Source organism: Orcinus orca, chromosome 7 (assembly GCF_937001465.1).
Source record: "Orcinus orca chromosome 7, mOrcOrc1.1, whole genome shotgun sequence".
Lineage (NCBI taxonomy): Eukaryota > Metazoa > Chordata > Mammalia > Artiodactyla > Delphinidae > Orcinus > Orcinus orca.
The window spans coordinates 62,141,410-62,167,207 of NC_064565.1; the positions used below are offsets into that span (position 1 = coordinate 62,141,410).

The 25,798-nt window shown below is 41.5% G+C and overlaps 2 protein-coding genes across 2 annotated transcripts in view; one reads left to right on the forward strand and one right to left on the reverse strand.

Moving 5' to 3' along the window:
- The window catches only part of OLA1 (Obg like ATPase 1), a 168,772-nt gene extending 165,849 nt beyond the window's left edge, over positions 1–2,923 (reverse strand). Inside the window, exons 1-2 of the mRNA XM_004267324.3 lie at positions 2,723–2,923; positions 1,352–1,452 (exon numbers count right to left, since the gene is read on the reverse strand). Of these exons, the coding sequence (XP_004267372.1) occupies positions 1,352–1,452 (101 nt within the window). The 5' untranslated portion in view covers positions 2,723–2,923. The remainder of the gene's footprint in view (positions 1–1,351; positions 1,453–2,722) is intronic.
- LOC117200487 (serine/arginine repetitive matrix protein 3-like) lies at positions 2,664–13,863 on the forward strand. Its single transcript, XM_033423479.2, has 2 exons — positions 2,664–3,380; positions 12,853–13,863. The coding sequence occupies exons 1-2, from the start codon at positions 2,664–2,666 to the stop codon at positions 12,886–12,888; spliced, it is 753 nt and encodes a 250-aa protein (XP_033279370.1). The 3' UTR covers positions 12,889–13,863.
- Positions 13,864–25,798: the final 11,935 nt, after the last annotated feature.

Sequence of the window (25,798 nt, forward strand, 5' to 3'; positions counted from 1 at the left end):
ACTGCGCCACCAGGGAAGCCCAGGAAACATTTTTTAAGATGGCCCATTTTAAATCAGTCCCATGTAAAGTCAAGCTGCAATGATTCTAGAATGAGAGAAGTATGTTAATATCTAAAAACTATGTCTTGCTTACTAACGCAATAAATTTCACAACATACATAACGATCATATCTTGCTTTCAAGTTTATTGACAGCACCCTACAGTACTTTGCTTAATTATTTGTTTTGCTTATATTCCCACTCTCTATTTAGTCTTACTTTTCAAGCAGCCTATATCACAGCAGGAAACCCCCTCAAAATGCAAACCTCTCCAGCTCCAGACTGAAATTAGGACAGCCCCACTTGTCATGTTTTACATTACAAGAATTTCAGAACTGCCTTACTTGGTCACACCATGCTCCATTCACTAAGCAATCTCTATGACAGAGGCTCCTAGGAACACGTGAAAGAACATAGTTGTCCTACCTGCCACCAATCTAAAAGCCTAAAGCACATTCCAAAATACTTTCCGTCCTCTTAATAAATCCACATTGGATCTGTTACTCCTTAGTACACCCTAATCACTTCTGAGACATTTTACATTTTAAGGTTAGTAAAAGGTATTAAAATAGAAGGGCAAAAAATGAAAAAAGTAGACTTTGAACAACCAAGTTGCATGTGTACAGATTTATATAATAAACCCCACAAATATTTCCTAATTAGTCTTATTTGCAGTAATAATTCACTTTAATTTTAAACATTACAAAACTCAAAATTTTATTCTCACAACATTCAGATTTAGCCACTTTATAAGATACCCTTTTAGCACACAACTTCCAGTATTAAGTTCAAACTTGTCACCTTCTTTTCTAGTAAAAATTCAGCCATCTGATCCCTGATCTCCCAAAAATCTAATCAAATTTATAATGGGGCTTTTAAAACTATTTCCTAAAGTATCCTACTGCATGGCCTCTGGTAGCCAGCCTAAGTACCCTACGGAGCCAGCCAGCATGAAAATCTAATTTAAACTACTCTAATTCCTCATAAATTCAATACTGTGTATCTCCCAACAGTGTTTCTGGCGAACCAGAGCTGATCTGGTTCAACTTGATGTTTAAACTCCCACTGCTTCTTCCTCTGAGTTTAGCAAAACAAACAATATAAGTAACTCAAGTTTCAACCCAATATCTGTGTAGAAAAGCAAAAATAAGATAAGTGTAAATGAAAACCTTGTTTTCCAACATATTAATAGTCCAGCTTCCTAGCCTCTTTTCTTCAATTTAAATTTTTATTACCTCATGAGTTCCCATTTCTACAACAAGACCCAAAGTATTTACAAAACGAAAATGAGAAAAGCCCAACATTCACCTACCCAACATTTGGCAACCCAACAACACCAATTTTCAAGGAAGTTCCAAATCTTCCAATGATTGGGGGTGGTTTAATTCCATCACCTCCCTTTTTGGGGGGCATCTGAAATGTCAAAACAAACACACATATGAACAAAACTTTTTACTGTCCCCATTGACCAAAAACACATTTCATCACACACAATATATTATTGAATAATAGATTAAGAATACAGCATACTGTATATATCAATCTAAAACTGACATTTATTTTTCAACAAAAATGAAAACAAAAAAGTTCTGTTAACAGATCTGATTCTGATAGTTGTCAAAGCAGTCACTCCTGAGAAGTCCTGGAAAACTGATCTAAAAATATGTGGCACCAGAAATCAAAAATAAAATTTAGCTGCCAATCTTACATCCAGACTGTTCACAAAACATTTTCTTAACCTGACATGTGGTTATATGAATGAAAGCATTTGGAAGCAGGAGCACAGGTAAGAGTGTCAAAGAAAATCCATTCTAGAACCACTAGCAACCGAGTCACCTCCCACCAAACCATTCCCTCAATCTGGAACCTGTTCTTTCCCATTTCGCCCACAAGCACCATTTTTCGCATGAATGAACACACGCCGGTATCAAGGTCTTTCCAACAAGTCTCTTTCACCTTTGGCACTGTAGTTACGACTCATCAGTCCTCATAAGCAACCTCCTGAATCCACCCTTTGGTTACTTCTAGTCGTAAATGGATCTACTAAGCCTTTTTATTTACAGGTCGAAACTTTCTCGGTCCCTGACAATCTGGCTCTAAGTTTCTCCGGGCAAAATTGAGCCGACTGCAAACTGAACTCATGAGGACTGCTAACCTCACGTTTTATAAGCTGGGAACTAACACTATCCCTGTCTTCTGGCTCCAATTGAACCTCCCGGGGCCACGCTGACGCCCTGCTCATGAAGTGATAGCCTCTGATCCCTGACCCCGAGGGCCAGGAATCTCCCTTCTCAGGGTCGTAACTCACAGCTGTTCCCAGCCAAACCCCAGGTCTCCGAAGCACAGCTGCACGAGCAGAGACTTTCCAGTCCTCTGGCCTCCTACCAAGGAGTGGCTGGCCGCCCAGCCAAAGCGAGGTCCCACCCAACATCTTCCCCCTCTGGACTGGGCCACTGGCCGTCCCCGCCTCCGGAGAAGGCTTTCCCCATAGCGTGCCGGGTGAGGCGTGGGCCGCTCCCGGGACACGCGGCCTAGTCCGAGAGCGCCTCATTCATCCACACGCTCCACGCCGCCCTCCGCCCAGGCCGGCCACCCGGCCCTGGCGGGACGCCGGCCTCAGACCAATGGGCCAGAGTCAAAGACGCGGCGGGCGTCGCGACCACAGGCTCCCTGAGGACCTCACCGTGCTCAGGGCGGACGATGACACAGGCTCCCAGCGGCAGCGGGAAACGGGTCCTACCGGCAGCCGGAGGCCGGGAGGAAGGAGGAGAAAGCGCAGGCCCGGCCCCTCCGCCGAGCGGAATGCACGTCGGCGGCAGCGGCGGCGGCGGCGGCGGCGGCGGCGGCAGCGGAACAGGCGGGCCAGGCGCCGGGCTGCACCTGCGCGCAAGCCGCGCGCCCCACCCCGCTCCGCCCCGCGCTCCCCCCATCCCGTCCCGCCCATTGGTTTGGCCGCGGGAGGCGGGAGAGGGTGGGAGGAGTCGCGCGGCGCCCGAGCTGGCGGGAGCTGGAAAACCATCCTTGCAGGCCTGAGCCGGTCACGCAGGAGCGCGCGTCTTCCGCCATCCCTATACGTGGGGCTTCTCGGCCCCGGATCTCCGCTTCCTTACCGGTGCGCGCCCCCGTGTTTCTCGCACACGCTCGCTTGCCGCCTTCCAGCCCCACACTTCACCCGCCGCTTCACCTCGAAGCACCCTCGGCCTGACCGCCCGCGCGGAGGCGGGTCGCCTGAGGTCTGGCGATCAGCCGCGCCAGCCCCGCTTGGCCGCCAGCTGAGTCCTCGGGGACCACGGCCCCAGCTCGCCTCCTTTTCCTATAACGCTCTTCAGTCAATCCAGATGGTGAGAAGCTGTTAAACTTTCTTAACGGAAAAAGGGGTTAAGGGTATGATCTAAGGAGTCCTTTGTCGCCTTATTTTTCAGGCGTGTTACAGGCACTGGATCCCAGAATGCGTTTAACACAGCCAGTTTCCACACACATCCCGCTCCTTTTCCTCTGGAAGGTTAAGAGCAGAAGCCTTTGGAATTTGGGAAACGTTGGTTCCAATCTGGATTCCACTACCCATTAGCCGTTTGACCCTGACCAAAATAATCTCTCTGGACTTCAGTTTCCTCTGGGATAAAATGAGGCTACTGAGACCCACCTTAAGAGGTTATTGTGAGGATGAGGATAAATGAGATAATGTGTGTAAACCTTGTAGTAACAGTACCCAACACAGATAGGAAAGGCTCATAAATAGTAATAAAGGCTATTGTTAATATTAGGGTTTCATCTCATCTCACCCCTACCTGACTACACCATGAGCTCCATCTGTAGAAGGAATTCATTCATTTAGGTCCTGGCCTTCAGTCAGCATTCAAGTATTTGTTGCAGTGAATGCAATACTTGTCCAAAAATTGTGACACTTTTTTTAGGTGCTTCTTTCAAAGAGACTAGTTTCTAATAAAGGAAAAGTTCTGAGTTGGCTGGTATGGGTATGCCCATTTTACAGATGTGGGAACAAGATCAGAAAGGTTATATAATTTGGATAGAGTCACACAACTAACTGGCAAATGGCAGAAGCCAAATTTCAAGCCCCAATCAAACGGAAAAATCTGTTCCCTTTCAGCCAAAATTCTAATAGGGACTTTTTATAAGCAGCAACGGAGCCATTATTGATAATAAAATTGCATAACATTTTCCTCTTTCCTATGAGAGTGATCTACTGAGATAAGTTAAAAAGCTTTTTCTATAAGTTTGGAAATTCTCAAGGACATGGGCAACTTGATTTGATTTTGGTTTTGTATTATTTTTTCATTATGTCATTGGTAAATATGCACCGTTTAAATTCTCCCAATCTAGCTCCCTTGTCACCAATACCTTGTATTTATAAAAATGGGTGTGAGTACACAGTAGGTACGAAACAGAAGGAAGCTAAATAGCCCACATTTTGTACCGAGCCTCAGTATAAACGGTTATGAATAGTCCTAACAAAGTAATTCCTAAATTGTTTACTGTTCAGTAGTGAAGTTCTATAGTTGGCTTTCACACTGCTGCTTGTGAAAAGAGAGGAACCATTACCTGAAAAGCTCAAGAATCCCAGAGAGCCCAATCTGCCCAGCAACCAGCCACTCCAATAGTAATTGAAAATGTTCCCCAGTCTTGGAGAAGTAGAATTATCTTCAAGTTATCACTGTCTTTTAGCCAGATCTTGCTCTTTCTTCAATCTCAATATCTCTGCGATCTACCTGTTCCCTTCAATTCACACTGTCAAGTCCTTGAGTCAGTTACCTGTTTCTCTATTTGCAGCTACGTCTTTTACTTGCACTTTTCACCACCTTTAAAGTGCTTTGACAAAGCAGGTCACACAGATGTCAGTGAGCTAGGAAGTTTCAGGAGTGGCCAATAGCTGCTGCTAACAGTTGCCCAATAATAAGACTCCATTTCCAACTCACTGGGGGAAATGCCACGCACTCGCACTCACTGGGGGTCAATTCGTATTCATGAGAAAGAGGATCTGATTGGCCTGGTTTAGGTAAAGTTCTACCAAGGGTCCAGTCAGCCTTGGTCAGGTGGGTAGAGGTCACATAGTAGAAACATCTCTGTGCATGACCTCCCTCTACTAATGAAGCAGGCATGTCTCAGAGAAAACCCTAGTAGGTATCTTTTATTCTACATGATAAATGAAGATTCAGTGAGACAGACAGGATATTAAGAGTTAACACTAATGCCAAGCCTAAGAAAATGACTTTGAACATAGGAAAGCTTGTCCTTGAGCCTTTTGCACAAAGGGAAGTCTATTTAGTATCTGTTGGGCTCAGTGATTAAGTGAAGCGTAGAGGAAAGAATCAGAAGTGGTCTAGAATGGAAATTTTTTTTTTTCTTTTTTTGGCTGTGCTGGGTCTTCGTTGTGGGCTTCTCTCTAGTCGTGGCGCACAGGCTCAGTAGTTGCGGCGCGGGGTTTAGTTGCCCCACGGCATGTGGGATCTTAGCTCCCCGACCAGGGATTGAACCTGTGTCCCCTGCATTGGAAGGCGGATTCTTAACCACTGGACTACCAGGGAAATCCCTAGAATGGAAATTGAGCAAAAGATCTCTGTCAGAGGAAGGATGAGAATAGGCCATCAGATCAACTCAACATAAGGATGCTGCCAAGGAAATATCAATGGGATGAAAATAAGTAGAGCTCATATTTTTTGTTCTTTGTTATTATTAGCTTTCAGAATTTTTCTTACCTTACTAGGGTAAGAAATGACCAGGGATCAAGTAAGTTGACCAAAGGTCACAAAGGATCTAGGGAGTGGTTTGGAGTCAGTAATTTATACAGACTAGCTCAGTTGGAAATCCAGAGATTTAATGATCTTGTAGAGAAAGCTAGGGGACAGGAGACAGGAAGACTTTAGAGAGAGTCTAAGGAGGAAAGGAGGAAAATGGAGTAGTGACACATTCATCATGGGCTGGCAAGGCTGGACTACACGTATTGGTCAACTTCATCCACATCTGTTACAGGCATAACAGATAACAAAATAATAGTAATAACTACACTAAGAGGGAAATTGAGTCCTGAGAATAACTTTACAGGGGAAGGGAACAGCTTGCAAAAAAAATAAGTACCCTGGGGGTGGGGGGGGAGTTGGGGACATGTTGGTCAGAGGGTACAAACTTGGAGTTAGAAGATAAATAAGTTCTGGGGATCTAACGCACAGCATTGTCATTATAGTTAACAATACTGTGTTACATACATATACTTGAAAGTTGCTAAAAGACTAGATTTTAAATGTTCTTATCACAAAAAACAATGACAATTGTGTGATGGAGGTGCAGTGAAGAACAAGATAAACATGGTCATTGCCCTCAAGGAGCTTGCAATCTAACAGGGCAGGCAAACAAGTAATTACACAAATAACTATCTAAGAACTTGGTAAAAATCTATAGAATACCTAAGTACTTTGATTACAGTTTCACGATTTAAAATACACCACCACCTTGATTTTCACTTACTTGCAGGACTTCTGATATTATGTTCCAGGCAGTGTTTAATCCTTGCCTTTCCCTGTTCTATTACCAGCAGTACCCAGACCCTGTCAGGCATCAGCAAAGAAACAGATTTTAAATTTTCATTCTTCCACTTGACAGAACATTATTTTGAATCTTTGAAATTTGACCATAAGCTACCTGTGAAGTAAAACATGTTTAATCATCTGCTCTGTATTCTGGAATTGCTCATAGTGTTTGAAAGAATGCTGATTGATTAAAGAGTCCAGTTATCGCAGAAACTACTGGAGTTTTGTTATCTAATCTCTATCGTAATTCATGAATAAAGATTTAGGAAGTCTTAAAATTTTACATGCTGTTTTCTCAGAGACAACATAAAAGGCATATGCTAACCTAAACGAGCAAATATATTATTAATGTATTAGCCAGGATGCTTTTAGCTGCAAGTAATAGCAATTCTGATTCAATGGAAATTTGTCCTATGCAACAGAAAGTCCAGAGAGGAAGAACTTCAGGATTGATAGATTCTGTAGCTCAACACTATTTTCAGGGATCCTGGTTCTTTCTGTATCACAGCTCTATCTTCTCTGGGCATTTTCTGGATTCATCTTCAGGCTAACAGCAAAAAGACTGCTGTGGCAGTTCTAGGCAACACATCCTGAAATGACAATATTCAGAGAGGGTAAGGGGAAGAAACCATCTCTTCCTGTAACTCTTTCTTAGAAAAAAGGAAATATGCCCTAGAAACCCTCTAGCAGACTTCTTCTTCCACTGGGCAAAGTAGGGTCTCATGCCTGTATTTGAACCGAACACTGGCAGGGGAAATGGGGTTAGCCTGAGACCATTCAGCCCAACCTTGGGACTGGAGTAGAGCTCAGCTTCCTCTGAGGCATCTGACTGTGAGGGCTATGGATAGGTCTCTGAGCAAAATCAGGGTTGTATAAGAAAAGCGCACCTATGTCCACTTACACTTCCTGAACCATTTTTTCAAGATAACAGCTTGAGTACAGAATGATAATTCTGAAACAAATCAGTGGCATTGGTGGTCATCTGATTGAATGTACATAATTGTCATAAATGTTGATACACCTAGTTCACTGAGAAAACACTGAAGAAAATTGCTCCTCTTCTGATAACACTTAATGGTGTTATATAATGAGAGTATGTGAAAATAATATTTTTATTAACCTTCACAAGGATACTTAAAATTCTAGTCATGAGAAGTGAAGATTACCAAAATGTATCACAAGAGTCCTGTCAATTGAACTGGAAACTGGGGAATCTTGTCCATAGGCCTAGGTCACCAAACTTATGGCCTCTCAGATTAGCACCAGCTCAGGATAATATTTCACCTTCATTACATTGTTGAACCTGTGTGGTTCATTTCAGGGAATATTTGTACTAGTCAGGATAGGCTAGATTATAATACAATAACAGACAACTCCAAAATGTCAGAGGGGTTACAGAATAAAATAGTTCTCTTACAGGAAGTCCCTTGGAGCTCTGCTAGCTGTCCATGAGTTGGCTTGGCACTTGCAGGCTGCACTGGTCTCTAAATCCTTCTATATCAAAGTATTTCCCCCCACGAAGTGACGTTTCATTGGCCAAGTGAAGTCACATGGCACATCAAACTTCAAGGGGCAGGGGATCTGTACTTGTACCCAGCAGTAGAGGAGAATTAGTTATTAATAAATAGTGATAATGCCTGACACAATATTCATAATAGATTCACAAATAGATTCTATGAAGCACATTCTTTCTAAATCGATTTGCTATTGTCAGTATATGATATACTGCAATCAAGGCTGCCCTTCTTTCTAAAATGATTCTTATAAAGAAGTCATGACTAATGTTACTTTGGTGGTGCCTACTCATCCCATGGCCCCTTCCTTCTAAGAAAAATCCATCCCCCTCACCCAACTGAGGGGCAGGCCTAGACCTTCCTATTTATAGCACATGAATTTTAGCCTCAACAGGTTGTTTCTAGGGTTGGGTGAAAGCCCAATCCAAGCTGGGCTATCAAGATTCTCTTTCTTTTGAGAAGCTGGACTTAGGACATAGCAATAAATAATATTGACAACTTAACGGGAACATAGAACGGGACATAGGCTATGTCACACACTTTCTTGACAATATAGACAAAGCTCTTCAAAAGAAAGAAAAAAACAGGCAGGCAGGAAAAAAGCGTAGGTAATCAATCACCCACATGGTCCTTTAATCACAAGTTCTGACTTTCAAGTTACAGTCTAGTCCTCCTAAAACTCTGTATACTTTCTGACTTTGGACTCTGTGCGAAAGCGCTGTGTTCTACCAAGACTTCCATCTTCTGTTTAAATTGGTTTGCAATGGGTTTCTATTTCTTACAGCCAAACAACGGTTACAATAGTCAAAGCAAAGAATAACTTATACTGTCCTGAAAATGATTAATGTACATTAGGGGCCCATTGGTCCAATGTTCCTCTTACCTGTAGTTTTAAATTATAGGACATTATTTCCCAGAGTGTATTCTCTGCAACAGTGATCCTCCACACTGCTCTGTGGAACAACAGATCTAGGATCAGATAAATTTAGGAAGTGCTGCATCCTGCATACCCCCTTAGGAGCCTGTAATATACATTAGTATATTTAAGGGTCTGAGAAATTCTGCAATAAAGAGACCTGTTAAATCTCCTTAACCCAGCATTACCAAATGGGTACATGCATTTTCATATAATACACATTAAAACCTCTTGGAGCATGTGCTCTGAGGAGATCAACTCTTTGAAAGTTGCTATTAAGTAGTGATTTAGGAGGAGTACTTTTTGCTGCAGCAGAAATCTGTTGAACAGTGCTCTCTTCCCTTGCTTTTTTAACAGCTACCTAATGACAAAAATGATTATTTAACAAGGAAAAAAAAAAGTGAGTACCAACCTAAGGAAAGCGTTGCTCCCACCAGATGTCTCACTACCAAGATGAAGTTTAGAATGAATAGTCTTATGCTTCATTTTACTCTGGATGAAAAAATGCCTTTTCACAAGGAGGGCAAGATCTCCAAAGAGTGGGATGAAACATGTAGGTTTTCTTGAGTGACCTTGGAAAATTACTGAGGAATCTCCTTCTAGAAGCTATCTTTGGGATATCCTGTCTGACAGCTGATAGGAGAACCCGTGACTAGGACAGCCACTGTTTTATATTACCTCTGTGCCTTATACAAATTAACAGGACTTAAAAGACTGCTTAACACTTTGCCTTCCTGGCCAACTGAAGCAATAACAGCTCATGTTGGTGCTCCTTTAAAGTAGAGCCAGATTACACACAATGATCTAAGAATCAAGAGAGGAAGTAGCACTGTACTCACAGTCATCTTCAAGATCAAATGATTTTTTTTCTGCTTTCATTTGTCCTAAGAGGTTTTTAGGTAGAGAATGAAGATAGTTATTAAACCCTGATTGTGTGCCAGATACTGTCCTAGCCACTTTATATTTGGGACCTAATTTACTAACTCTATAGGTAAGTGTTACTTTTGTAGCTAAAGACACCAAATCCATAAAAGTTTAGGCAATTTTATTACAGTCTCTTTGTTAGGCAATAACCTAACTATTAGGCAAGAAAAAAACCAATTCCATCTGATTCCAGATGCACTTTGTATTTAAACATGCTTGTCACACAACAGCCAAATGATGTCTTACATATAGTAAATGATGCAGTGGAACAGTATAGATAAAGAAGAAAGGGGTGTGTATATGTGTGTTCGTGTGCACCCATGTCTGTGTGTGCTTTTAACTGGAGCAAAAGATTAACTCAAATAGTTCATGTAAAAAAAATTGACCTCAAAGGGAACTTCTGGCTAGGATTTCTTTTTTTAATCATGAATATTTCAGTTCAGTAAATAGGACTATTAACATTACTGGAAGACATATTCAGCATATCTGTAGGCTTTGATATTCAAGGACAAACAAGAGCCTGAAACATTAAGGCTTCAGTGGTTATGACATGACCAGAATTATCTAAATTGATGCAGTGATTAAAATGTTCCATCAGGAAACAGTATATTCAGGGAATCCTGGATGAAATGCTGTGAAATCATTGGTGAACTATTAAATGATGCATATAAGTAGGAAGATGAAATCCCAGAACTGTGCTTCTTCCCATTTCATCTGTCTTTTAACTTCAGTTCTCATTACAGCTTGAAGAAAAGTATTTTTTTTAATTTTGATATGGTCCAATTTACCTATTTTTTTCTTTTGCTGCTTCTGCAGCCTTTGTCTTTTTTTAATTAATTAATTTTTTACTTATTTTTGGCTGCGTTGGGTCTTCGTTTCTGCGTGCGGGCTTTCTCTAGTTGCGGCCAGCGAGGGCTACTCTTCCTTGCGGTGCACAGGCTTCTCATTGCAGCGGCTTCTCTTGTTGCAGAGCACAGGCTCTAGGCACGCGGGCTTCAGTAGCTGTGGCACGCAGGCTCAGTAGTTGTGGTGCATGGGCTTAGTTGCCCTGAGGCATGTGGAATCTCCCCGGACCAGGGATTGAACCCATGTACCCTGCATTGGCAAGTGTATTCTTAACCACTGCGCCACCGGGGAAGTCTCTAGAACATAAGACTTTGAGTATATATTCTTAGAAATAGGTATTCTAAGGACAAAAAGAAAGATAAATTTTAAATTTCATCTAGTAGTCTAATTAGTGAAAAATACTTGGATTACTCTGAAACTATTTTATGGACATTATAGAGCAAATGATTACGTTAATGTGTTGGGATCCAAAATGTATAAAATGCGCCCAGGATGCCTTCTACCTGAAAGCAAGGAAGTTATCAAAGACTGTTGGGATCATATCAAAATGACACAAAAGTCAATTTCCTCTAGGCTCCCTCTAGCCAAATACAGAACAATTTAAACATCCAAAAGAAAAATGATTGCAACAAATTGAAACATGTTGGATGTATAAAATCCATGCATTCATAATGATATGAAAAAGAGAAAGAAAGCTAATTAATTAATTAGCTAATTAATTACATAAATATACAAAAAAATTACTGGTCACCATTACAAGTAGCTAGGGCATTGTATGCTCACTAGGGCTGCCATAACAAAATACTACAGACTAGGTGGCTTCAACAACAGAAATTTTTTCCTCACAATTCTGGGAGCTAGAAATCCAAGATCAAGGTGTCAGCAAGGTTGATTTCTTCTGAGGCCTCTCTTGGCTTGCAGAGGCCCACATTCTCCCAGTGTCTTCACATGGCCTTCCCTCTGTGTATATCTGTGTCTGAATTTCCTCTTCTTGTAAGGACACCAGTCTTGTTGTATTAGGGACTACCCTAATGACTACGTTTTATCTTAATTGCCTTTTAAAGACATCTCCAAACACATACTGGGGCTTAGGACTTCAACATATGAATTTGAGTAACAACACAATTTAGTAACAACAGGCACCGAGTCCTTACTTTGAAAATTAAAAACTAAAGGAAAAGAGGAACTTCTCTGGCAGTCCAGTGGTTAGGATTCCATGCTTCCACTGTAGGGGGTGCGGGTTTGATCCCTGGTCGGGGAACTAGGATCCTGCATGCCGCACAGAGTGTGGCCAAAAAAAAATTTGTTTTTAATTAAAAAATTAAAAAATAAAGGAAAAGAATGTATCCTGCCCATCCTGTACAAAATACACTAAATCACCCTAATTGAGGAGGAAAACCCAGTTAATAAATTTAAACAGAGGGACTTCCCTGGTGGCACAGTGGTTAAGAATCCACCTGCCAATGCAAGGGACACAGGTTCGAGCCCTGGTCCAGGAAGATCCCACATGCCTTGGAGCAACTAAGCCCACGCGCCACAACTCCTGAGCCCGCGTGCTGCAACTACTGAAACCCATGTGCCTAGAGCCCATGCTCTGCAACAAGAGAAGCCACCACAATGAGAAGCCCGCACACCTCAACAAAGAGTAGACCCCACTCGCCACAACTAGAGAAAACCTGCACGCAGCAATGAAGACCCAAAGCAGCCAAAAATTAATTAATTAATTTAAAAAATAAAAATAGATGTAAACAGAATGATTGAGTTAGAAAAACACTATTTTGTGGTATAGGCAGTGCTTATCAATGGATGATTAAAACTATTAAGGAGAAAGGTTGGTAGTTCACTTTACAATGATTAAGCTGTTACCACTTGAATCTACCAATCAATGTAGCATCACTAAAAGTAGAATAACCAAAAAAAAATTAAAATAAAATAAAAATAAAAGTAGAACAACCAGATGTTATATGCCTCCTGATGTGATTCAACATAACTTATGTGGCATCGCCTACGAGATATTCTTGCTAAAGAAGCTAAAACTGAATCTAATTCAACCTTTAGTACTGACTTCCAGTTTACAGGAAATACAGTGGATGGGAGGACAAGTTGAATTACACTATGAAGAAACAGTTATCCAAATCCAGAAGGTAAGACATTCTACAGGGTAACTGACCTGATTTTGTCAACAAGTCAATGGCATGAGAAAATAAAGGGAAAGACGACTGTTCTAGATTAAAAGAGACTTAATTACAACAAAATGGAATGTGTTAACCTTGTTTTAATGCTGATTTGAACAAACCAACCATAAAAAGTGTTTTTGAGATAATCAGAAAAATGTGATCATTATCAATGAGGGATATTAATGAAGTAGTGTTAACTTTTAGGTGTGATGATATTATAATATGTTTTTTTAAGTCCTTATTGTTTAGATATATACAGAAGTATTTAAGGGTGAAATGATAGAGAAACGTCAGACATTTGCTTTTAGAAATACAGAAGAGAAAGGAAAGAGGAAGGAAGGGAGGGAGTGATAAATGATAGATATGGCAAAATGTTGATAATTGTTGAGACTGCTAGGCCAAAAGTTCTCAAAAGTAGTCCCCAGACCAGCAGCGGTAGCATCATTTGAGAATCTGTTAGAAATGCTAATTTCTAAACTCTGAGGGTAGGGCCCAGCAATTTATAGTTTAACAAACCCTCCAGTTGATTCTGATGCAACTAAAGTTTGAGAACCACTGTGCTGGACAAAAGGAGGTCTGAGAATTTTAAGTGTTGAATATTTTTCAGTATGTTTGAAAACTGTTATTATAAAAAGAAAGTTAAAAAAAAAAACACAAGCATTTGTGGTATATGCAAGAGTCTGAAGGAGAATAAATTGTAACTACCTGCAGGGGTTTGTCATAGCATAAATAACCCTAAGAAGTGAATTACAGGGCATGTGAATTATCTCTCAATAAAGCTGTTTGACAGAGAAAGTAAGTTAGTGTGTTTTTCTGTGGATCTCCTTGAAGGTGCCTTTCTAAGGCTTGTATTTTATTTTTTTTTTTAAGACAGGCTTCCCTTTCATTCTCTCCTTTAATAAGCATTTATTTATTTATTTATTTTATTTTTTATTTTTTTTTGCGTTACACGGGCCTCTCACTGTTGTGGTCTCTCCCGTTGCAGAGCACAGGCTCCGGACACACAGGCTCAGCGGCCATGGCTCACGGGCCCAGCCGCTCCGCAGCATGTGGGATCTTCCCGGACCGGGGCACGAACCCATGTCCCCTGCATCGGCAGGCAGACTCTCAACCACTGCGCCACCAGGGAAGCCCAATAAGCATTTATTGAATCTAATGCTGTGCCAGGTACTCTGCTGAGGGATGGGAAGATAAAGATGGATAAAATGCAATTGCTTTCCTCAGTGCTTCCATAGCATAATGGGGAAAAGAGACAAAGGAATCGCAGTGTAATAAGTGAGGGTTAAACTGGGGGTGAGTAAATGCGGTATGGCACCAAGACCGACAATGATGGAGGGCTTACTGGAGTAGGGGACACTTGTGCTGAACTGTAAAGGCTGAGTTGAGATTAATGAGATGGGGAGCAAGTCTCAGAGGCATGCAAGAATACCACTCACTCACAAAGTCACAATAAGGAGCTGCCAGTGGCTAGGACAGAGCAAGGGGTTCATGGCGGCCGTGGACAGAGACAAGACCCTAAAGGAACCAGCCTGCCAGACTTTTCACCACTGTTGTCTCCATCAGTATTTCTGTGAATGTACACAAAATGTAGTAAAATCCCTAGCAACTGGAAAATAATCCTAAGAGCCAGACTATGAAATTGTGAAAGTCTGGAGCAATCAAATAAAAGGAAAAATTTGGCCTAAAACCATTGCTCACATTTGTATAGAACTATACTGCTAAAAAGAATGCTAAGAGACTCCTTTGTATAGAATTGTTAGCTAAATATAACTACCTAATCATTTGTGAATAAATTGAAATGAGCTATCTTGGGAAAGAATAGAAATGTCACTATTCTTTAACCACAGATTCCATCTTAGATATGGGGCTTTGAAGCAGGTATTTCAAGCTCTTTGAAGATTTTTTTAGTGTTATTGTTCTAATCCACATTATTTTTTTAAGTCAAAATCTCAGGAATGTTGTGCCTATCAAATATAACTATCTTCTGTTGCATTTTCTATATTAACTTTAAAGAAAGTGAAATGTAATGAATATATTTTTTTTTTTTTTTTTTTTCTTGCGGTACACGGGCCTCTCACCGTTGTGGCCTCTCCTGCTGCAGAGCACAGGCTCCGCACGCGCAGGCTCAGCGGCCATGGCTCACGGGCCCAGCCGCCCCGCGGCATGTGGGATCTTCCCAGACCGGGACATGAACCCGTGTCCCCTGCATCGGCAGGCAGACTCTCAACCACTGCGCCACCAGGGAAGCCCTGAATAGATTTTTGACAGCATTAAACCAATCGAAGAATTCCATAAGTAACAAAATGAAAGATTTTTCCATAGAAATATAATTAAAATGTATTACCAATATAAGCAAGGAACATATCTCCCTGTTACTTGAATAATACATGCTAAAAGAGGAAATTAAGTTCAATAAAAGTCTATTAATTGAGACTATGATAAAGCAAAGATTTGGCTTTCTATGCATTAGCATGGTATATAAAATAAGAATTTTCTAGGACTTAATATAAACAAGGTTTCCAGAGTAATATTGTTTAAAATCACCAATCATATTTTTCTCTATGTTAAACCTGAGGTTTGCCCATTAATTATAAAATATTGTTGAGTGTCACAGCATACTAAAAAGAATACAGGCTTTGGAGCCAGATAACCTAGACCTGAATTCTGGTACTACTGCTTACTAGCTATGTCATTTGGACCATCTTATTTGTCTCAGCCTCAGTTTCCTGATCTTACCACCATCTTCCTCACAAAGGTTTTATGAGGTCTAATGAAAATGGTGTGTACAGCAGCAACCAGGTTACCTGGCACAAGATGAAAGCATTCTTCAGATATTATTAGTTCCCTTCAACTATAGTCTCCTGTACAAACAAAACGTAGTGCCTTAACACAAATATTTAGTATTTCTCACATTTCTGTGGGTTATCTGGGTAGTTCTGCTTTGGGTGGAATTGCTAGGCTAGGCACTGGGATTGCTAGAAGATCCAAAATGACCTCACTCATTTGGCTGACATTTGTTGCTAGTCAGACAGGGCTGTTGCTTAGGGCACCTCAGTCCTTCTCTACATGGCCTTTCTCTGTCACTCAGGCATCTCAGAGCGTGGCGGCTGGGTTCAAAGAGGGAGCATTTCAGTAGCAATAGGCAGTGGAAGCTGTCAGTTCTCTTAAGGTCTAGTTCCAGAAGACCTAGAATGTCACTTTGTCTATATCCTACTAGTCAAAGCTAGTCTAGATTCAAGGAAAGGGAAATACGCTCCATCTCTTAATGTGAAGAGTGGCAAGTATACTTGTAGGAGAAGTATTTGTGGGGGACAATCTTTGGAAACTAGCTACTTTAGTCTACCCTCTGGCCACAACAATTCACATCCTTCCAATGTGCAAAATATACACACTCTTCAGAGCTCCTAAAATCTCGTACTTTTATGGCATCAGGTCAAAGTCCGGGACTTTGTCAGTTAAATAAGGTCCAGGAGCAACTGAAGCTCTTCAAGGGAAGTCTCTCAAGTGCAGCCCTTATTTGCAAAGACCTGTGAAAAAGAAAACTTATCTGTCCCACCTGCATCCAGCAATACCATGGTGAAAAAGGGACAGGATAACCACAATAGACACCTCCATTCAAAAAGAGGGGAATAGATATGATCCAGCGATCCCACTCCTAGGCGTATATCCAGAGAAAACTCTAATTCGAAAAGATACATGCACCCCAATGTTCATAGCAGTGCTACTCACAATAGCCAAGACATGGAAGCAACCTAAGTGTCCATCAACAGATGAATGGGGACTTCCCTGGTGGCACAGTGGTTGAGAGTCCGCCTGCCGATGCAGGGGACACAGGTTTGTGCCCCGGTCCGGGAAGATCCCACATGCCGTTGAACCTGTGCGTACGGAGCCTGTGCTCTGCAATGGGAGAGGCCATAACGGTGAGGGGAGAGGCCACAACAGTGAGAGGCCCGCATACCACAAAAAAAAAAAAAAAAAACAGATGAATGGATGAAGAAGATGTGGTATATATACATATATATATATATATATATATGAAATGGAATATTACTCAGCCATAAAAAAATGAAATACTGCCATTTGCAGCAACATGGATGGACCTAGAGATTATCATACTGAGTGAAGTAAGTCAAAGACAAATATATCACTTACATATGGAACTGAAAAAAATAATACAAATCAACTGATTTACAAAAGAGAAACAGATTTGCAGACATAGAAAACAAACTTATGGTTACCAAAAGGAAAAGGGAGTAGGGGAGGGATAAATTAGGAGTTTGGAATTAGCAGATACAAAATACTATATATAAAATAAATAATAAGGTCCAACTGTATAGCACAGGGAACTATATTCAATATCCTGTAATAAACCATAATGGAAAAGAATGTGAAAAAGAATATGTATGTACATGTGTGTACATATATATTATCTATCTATATAATTGAATCACTTTGCTGTATACCAGAAACTAACACAATGTTGTAAATCAAATATACTTCAATTTTAAAAAAAATTTTTTAAGGGGTGGGAGGGATAAGAGGTACATAGCAGTCACCAGACTATAGTAATTCTGAAATTAGGCCAAGCACATACTATCATTTCCTCCAACTCTGAGATCAGAGAACATGCCTTAATTAAGGCCCAGTTCCACGTGCTGGGAGTATCAGATTCTCTAGGCCCTTGGCTCTGCCCTCTGAGTCATTCTTCATTTTCCATAAGAAATTGTCCAGGGACTTCCCTGGTGGCACAGTGGTTGAGAATCCACCTGCCAATGCAGGAGACACGGGTTCGATCCCTGATACAGGAAGATCCCACATGCTGTGGAACAGCTAAGCCCGTGCACCACAACTACTGAGCCTGCACTCTAGAGCCCTCGAGCCACAACTACTGAGCCCATGCACCGCAACTACTGAAGCCCGCATGCTCTAGCGCCCATGTGCCTCAACTACTGAGCCCACGTGCTGCAGCTGCTGAAGCCCGCGCACCTAGAACCCATGTTCTGCAACAAGAGAAACCACTGCAATGAGAAGCCCGAGCACCGCAACGAAGAGTAGCCCCCACTCGCCACAACTAGAGAAAGCCTGTGCGTAGCAATGAAGACCCAGTGCAGCCAAAAAAAAAGAAACGGTCCATGTTTGCAACTGAGTAGCAGTCTCTGCTTGCTTCTTGTCCAGAGGAAGTTGTGGGCTCAGAGGCCTCTTTTGTTTTTACACTATCTCTGTCCCTTCCGGCCATGCTTATATAATTCCTTTTTTAAAATCTTTAAGGGCTTCCAGTGTATCAAATTTTAATCCACTCTATTCGATAAAAGCCACACCCTCAAATCTCTGTGAGACAGGCTCCCTCTATCTTGGATTTAGAGTCAGGTGCTATGGGACAATGCCTTTAAGATTATCAGGGGTCCTTTTGTCTAGCAAAGAAAATCCAAGAGGTGTGCACTTAAAATTCTTAGAAGCCCTGTCATCTAGCTGGCAGCACCTTGGATTTGATTCTTGCCAGCAAAGTCCTGGCTGGGACTCTATATTCCTGTTTCATCATATGCAGCTTAGAGAAACCAACTTGCAATATTCTGCCTGCAAATCTCCTTAGCCATGTTGACAAGTTCATGAGGTATGTTTTCTATCTTGTATTGATGTATTACTATAGTCAACAGGGTTGCCAGACTTTCCACCACTACTTAACAAGGGTTGCCTTTTCTCCAGTATACAATAACATTGTTATCACCCTCCTTCCAACTTCATTTACAGTTTCCTCAAAGCCCTTCTGGCCTCTGCCCTCCAGCTGGTCCCAAAGCCAATGCCACACGTTTTTAGCTTTTTATTACCATAGCACCTCACTTCCAGATTCCAATTTCTGTTGTAGTTTTCTATTGTTATATTAAAAAGAAAAAAACAGCCCCAAACTTAGTGACTTCAAATGACTGCAGTCATAGTGGTTGGATCTATAACATACACACGCTTCTTTACTCACGTGTTTGGTCCCTCAGTGCTCTTCCTGTGGCCTCTGTCTCCACATGATAGCTCATCCTCCAGGGTCACCATATGAAGCAGACATCTCTCCAGCAGGATAGTCAGGACTTCTTACATGATGGCTCAGGGTTCCAAAGTGCAGGAGGTGAAGTACCAGCTCTCTTAACCTGCGAGCTTGGAAGTCCCGGAAAGCCACTTCTGTTGTGTTCTGTTGGGCAGAGCAAGCCACGAGACCAGCGCAGATGGAAGGGGAGTGGAAATAAACTCCATGTCGTGAACTGAATGTTTGCATACCCCTAAAAATTCATATGTTGAAATCTAGTCCACAGTGTGATGGTATTAGGAGGTGGGGCCTCTGGGAGGTAAGTAGGTTTTGAGGATGGAGCCCTCCTGAATGAGTTTAGTGCTCTTCTGAGAAGAGGCCAGAGAGCTAGCTCTCTCTTCCTGCCATGTGGGGAGGATACCACATGAAGTCAGCCATCTACAGCCTGGAAGAGGGCTCTCACCAGGACCCAAACATGCTGCCACCCTGATCTCAGGACTTCCTGTCTCCAGAACTATGAGAGATAAGTTAGTTTGTGCAGTGTTGCTATGGCAGCCCGATCTGACTAAGGAATGACTAAGCTAAGAAGTGACTACGCTTCACTTCTAAAGAGGAGGAACAAAATGTGCATTCAGGGAGGGGAGGAACTGTTGGGGCTCAATTGTAGCCCCAATTTTATCACAACAGTTAAGTCTAGCGCTGCCTTGTTTAGAGTAAATTGCAGGAAGTCTGGGGTCTGACTTCTTATATGTTAGTGCATGTACGTGTGGAGGTAGATCTCTGACTAGAATAAGCGCTGCCACTCTCACCCTCAAACCCTGATTCAGGTCATTGGGGAATGTTATGCCAGACATTAGAAGATTGCTGAGTTCCCCCTCCCTTTTTCTCTTTCCTTCCCTCCCGCTTTTTCTTTCTTTTTTCTCTTTCCTGTTTTTTTTTCTTAAAGAGGCCATGATCTTGGTAAAGAAGTTAATCTTGCTTCTAAGTCAAATTAATATTTCCTTTGACTCAATCACCTTTTCTTCAACTATAAAATGCTATTTCAATCAATTACTATTTGACTGGTTTTCCCAAAGCAGTATAAGAGAGTGTGTCAAGTAGTACATTACTTATTACTGGTAGATTCCACTCCTGGCTGTTTGACTTACAGACTAGAGACTCAGACTCACCACTAAGAGTGCAGTATGTGTAATGAGACTTTTAAACAATGGGCATAAATAAGAAATGTTCAATGCATGTAGAACTCTTAAATTCAAACAAAAAGGAAATAAGACCAAATGATTAAAAGATTAAGTTTGACTCTGTTTTTTAAAACCTTAAGTCAGATAACTTCATAGCTTAAGGGTGATAGACAAGTATAGCAAGGCAAAATAAACTAGCCATGGGGCAGAAAATTGTAGTAAATGGTTTATTTCTATGTAGCATGTCCACTGTGTCATATAGACCTTACTTTAGTCTCTAGTAGCTTTATTCACTTTATTTTTTTGTTGAGATATATTTCACATACCATAAAATTCACCTTTTTAAGATGTACAACTCACTGTTTTTTAGTATATTCACAAGGTACAACTATTACCACAACCTAATTCTAGAATATTTTCATCACTCCCAAAAGAAACCCTATACCCATTAGCATATACCCATTGGCTCTTTGTGTCTGGCTTCTTTCATAGCAGTACCATATATCAGTAATTCATTACTTTTTATGGTCAAATGGTATATAATTATACGGATAATACCACATTTTATTTATTCATACATCAGTTAATAGACAATTGGGTTTTCACTTCTTGACTATTACGAATAATACTATGAACATTTGTTTACAGCTTTATTCACTTTAAAGATTCCTATAGAATATCCTAAGTGAACAAGGTTAATGCTTTTTCTTTTTTTAGTTTTTATTTTAATATTATAGAGAGTTTGGAAAAGAAAGCTGTCTAAAAGAAAACTGATTTCTGGAGGGAGAAATTAGGGCAAATAATGAATAGTTAGATAAAGTGCAGAGTGTGAAGTTAGAAATTACAGGTCCACTTTACTAATCAAACTCATAACCCCAGGAGGATGACAAGAACATAAAAGAGAATTCAAGCTGTTTTTCAAGGGTAGGGGGGATTTATATAACAAAACTTAAATAAAAGTTCTCTGGTTTCAAGATTTACGGGCACTATAAACCAAATAAAATTGCCTTATTATGAAGATTTAGGCAAAGAATTCTTTCTAGCTAGTTATTTAACATCGAAAAAGGCAGAGTGCTTACCTCTCCTGTCCTGTTTCTTGTTTTGAGGGTGTTTTTGTTTTTACATATAATTAATGGTCCCCAGATGTACTTGTTTCTCAGAGCTCTATCTTTTCACTTTCGTCTTCCTTAGGGAACAGAGGTTTCCAATATTCCCCAAGCCCAAAGTTTAAAAAAGACCAAACAACAGAGCCATGTTGACAGCATTTTTAGGAAATGTTCCTTTCGGGTCTAATATCAAACTCTCCTGTGTCATCTCAGCACATATCTCCACTCATTAACACTGACTTCAGGACACTGTCGCTACCTAAAGCTTCTCTTTCCCCTGAAACTTTTCATTAGAAACCTCTTTGTCTTCACCACCGCTTCCTTTCCACCTGCACTTCATGTGTCCTCTCTTTCATTAAACCAGCTCTTCAGCCTTATCTCTACCTCAAACGTCCTAAGTTGTCAGATTTCTAGCCTCTCCCGGTTCCTTTTCTCTCCCCTGGCCTGGATCCCAAAATATCAGCCACTCTCTCACCAGCCCCCCCAGTTCCCTCAGCCTGGGGCTTTGGCCTCATCAACTCTCTCAGCCATCCAAATAGAAACTCACCTCGTTCAATTTCTCTGTTCCAGGACTACTACCCTCCCGCCCCTCCACACTCCTGCGAAAGCCATGCACTCCACTGAGTATAGCTCAGAAATTATTTTATTCCCTTTCTATTCACGGTGGTCACTCCAAATCTTTACTATTCTCCTCAAGTCCCAGACTTTATCCACCATCCTCTTAACAGAAGCAGAAACAAAAGCAAAAACAGAGGCATCAGGCAGGGACTCCTTTAATGCCCCTACATCTGTTAAGCTCTCTGAATCCTTCCTCATCCTTACATCTTTCTTCTTTTCTTCACTGACCGCCTTCTCCGTGCCTTTTGTGCCCTTGGCTTCCTTCAAGACCTCATCCTGTCCACTTGCTCATAAGAGCTTTGGGTTCTTCCACACCATCTCCTCCCCTGAAGTCTCTACATAGCACCCTGAAAACCTCCTTCCAGCTTCCTCATCTCTCTGGATTCACCCTTAACTTCCTAATTAGTTTCCTTGCCTTCAAACACTTTCCCCCTTTACAATCCAATCCCCAGTGCAGACAGAGTATCCAAAAACACAAATGTGGTTGTGCCATTTCCATAATCTAAAATTTTCAGGCTTCCCAGGTGGCGCAGTGGTTAAGAACCCACCTGCCAATGCAGGGGACACGGGTTCGATCCCTGGTCCAGGAAGATGCCACAAGCCGCGGAGCAACCAAGCCCGTGCGCCATAACTACTGGGCCTGCACTCTAGAGCCCACGAGCCACAACTACTGAGCCCGTGTACCACACTACTGAAGCCCATGCACCTAGAGCCCGTGCTCCACAACAAGAGAAACCACTGCAATGAGAAGCCCACACACCACAATGAAGAGTAGCCCCGGCTTGCCGCAACTAGAGAAAGCCCACACACAGCAACGAAGACCCAATGCAACCAAAAATAAATAATAAATAAATAAATTTTTAAAAAATAAGATAAAATAAAATTTTCCATAGCTTCTCATAGTCTCCAGGATAAAATCCAAACTCCACAGCCTGGTAGACAAGACCCTTCATCCTGTGAGCCCCATCTACCTCTCCAGCTGCATCTCTCCCCACTCCCCAAAGAGCACGTTACACGTCTTCTACAGCAAACACCCAGTCATCATCATATACTTTTCATGTCTTCATGTCCCTGCCTAGATTGCACTCTGTTATGGGATGAATGTGTCCCTCCTCCCAAATTCATGTGTTGAAGTCCTAACCTCTAGTACCTCAGAACTGACTCTTTGGAGACAGGGCCTTTAAAGAGGTAATTAAGGTAAACTGAGATCAGATGGGTGCTCCCTAATCCAAAATGACTGGTGTCCATGTAAGAAGAAGAGATTAGGACACAGACAAACAGGGAAGGCCATACGAAGACACAGAAAGGTGGCCACCTACAACCCAAGGAGAGAGACCCTCAGAAAAAAACCAACCCTGCTGATATCTTAACCTTGGACTTCTAGCCTCCAGAACTGTGAAGAAATTAATTTCTGTTGTTTAAGCCACCCAGTCTGTGGTACTTTGTTATCACAGCCCAAACAAACTAATATACTTCCTATGTACTATACCAGAATCTCCTTCTAAATACCTACTGCCCCCTTCAAACTTTGTGAATCCCATCTCTTCTCTAAGATACTTTTCGTATTAGCACACAGCCCCTCCTACCTTGAGCTCCATTCCTCCAGGGAGTCCTGAGCTACCTACAGGCTCCATTACATTGTCACCCTCATCAGTCATCAAGGTTCTATATGCCTCAGTTGCTTCTTTAACGCAGAAATAGTGAGAGTAGCATCTATATTACCGTGTGATCAAACTCTAGACACGAAATATTAGGAACAGATATTTCTTTTCAGAGACACCAGTAGCCTAGAAACCATCATAATTTCACATCCATATGAAAATTTCTCAGTATCTCCTAGTAGACCAACAACCTGACGTGATCTGAAAGTATATTGTGTCACACGGATGTTTGTTCAAGAAGTTTCTGTGTATTTTAAAGATTCTTGCCATGTACAATTAATGACATTTAATGATTTTTAACATTGAGCTTTTCAGATCTTACCTGTAGTATTTATGCCACCTAAAAGTGTGTTTTAAAGCATGGGGGTAAAGGATATGGGAGAATTTTATGTAAGGAAACAGGTAGTTGTAGAGTGTTGCTTTTTAAAGACACCCCCGAAAAAGAGTAATCCTTGAAGATGTGAAATAGGTTACAACCTTTGCCAGACCAGCTGGAGTTCTTACAAGACTGCAAAAGCCATCTTCTTTTAAAGATGGCACTCTCTGCAGTAACGATGGAGACAGAATCTGGCTGCATGCTATCCAAGGTCAAAGGAGTAGAGAGAAAGGAGCAGTGACATGTGTCTATATCCTCACTCATTAGAGCCAGGAAGAGCATCTTAGGCAGGCAGACAACAAAAGAGACTACAGGAAGATCACCTCTGTCATGATGAAGGCACTGGGAGAACTGTGTGCTTGCCATATAGTTGGAGGTTGGAGTCATCTCAGTAAGGCTTGCTTCAAGCACTTTTCAGGGTTATTGTATGACTATCCAGCTTTATTATGACTCAGTTCTAACATTTTAAAGGAAATGAAAATGTGGTAAACACTTCAGGTGCAGAATTTAAGGGCAGAAATTGTATTTTGTAGGTAGAAGATAACACCTCCAAAAATCTAGTCTGAAAAAACAAACGCAAAAAGACAGCCCAGGGAATTATGGAGGAAGAGTCGCCACAGACAGTATAATGCACGGAAGACTCCATAGTCTCATTTTCATTGCTGCCAGATGCTCTGCAGCAATAAAGGAAGATAGTCCCATTTCTTGGCTGGTACCTTCCTCACTGATTGCTTAAGTCACTATTCTTAACTGCTAGAAAAAATCACAGTCAAAATCTAATCTGGTCCAGTTTGCAGTAACTCTATTTCCTTGTCTGTTTCCAACTTTTCTTATCCATATTCCATCCTGTATAGACAATGACTTAAGCAATAGGAGAACTCATTGGCCAAGAAATGGAACAGCCTCCCAGGGCTTTTTTCCAGTGATGGGAATGAAATTGTAGGACACTGCTCCTTCCTGCTCTGGGGTTATCAGTGTCAGATTCCTCTCTTTCCCACCGTTTCTGGCTCTTACTCACCATCAAAAGGTATCTTGGGCTTCCCTGGTGGCGCAGTGGTTGAGAGTCCGCCTGACGATGCAGGGGACACGGGTTCGTTCCCTGGTCCCGGAGGATCCCACATGCCGTGAAGCGGCTGGGCCCGTGAGCCATGGCCGCTGAGCATGCGTGTCCGGAGCCTGTGCTCCGCAACGGGAGAGGCCACAACAGTAAGAGGCCCACGTACCGCAAAAAAAGAAAAAAAAATAAAGGTATCTTATCTCAGGTGCACTGAAGTCCCACTTTAACTCCTAATTGCCAGAGGCATAGTAGCTAATGTTTAGGTGTGAGGGAAGGAAGGGTATCTGGGGCAAAGGTACCAAACAATGGTACTACCTACCAACTTTTCACGTCATCTTACGGTCTGCACATTTTCCCGTCCTGTTGATCATTTTGTACTGTGTCTGTGGAAAAGATCTTGGGCTCCAAACCTGAGTTTAAAGTTTAACTTTGCTTCTTCACTCTTCCACTGTACTAAGCACCGTAATTGCTGCCTTGCTGTAGGTTCCTGGTGGTTAAGAACAGCAGTCTCACATATGCACTACTCATTCTGTTATTATGACATTCAGATGAGGTGATGTATATGAAAGGTCTCTGTGAACTCTAAATCATTATGGAAATATTAATAGTCATTTTTATTGTCATTGTTCTAACATTTCGAATATACTGGGGAAAAGTGCGCTGCAATTCATTCCTTTCTTCACTCATTCAACAAACTGTTGACCTTAGAGATGGAGAGGTAAATATATATATGTGTATATGTATACATACACACACACACACACACACACACACATATATACCATTTCTTCACTTTTACTTTGTCCAGAAAAGCTGTTTAAATACTTT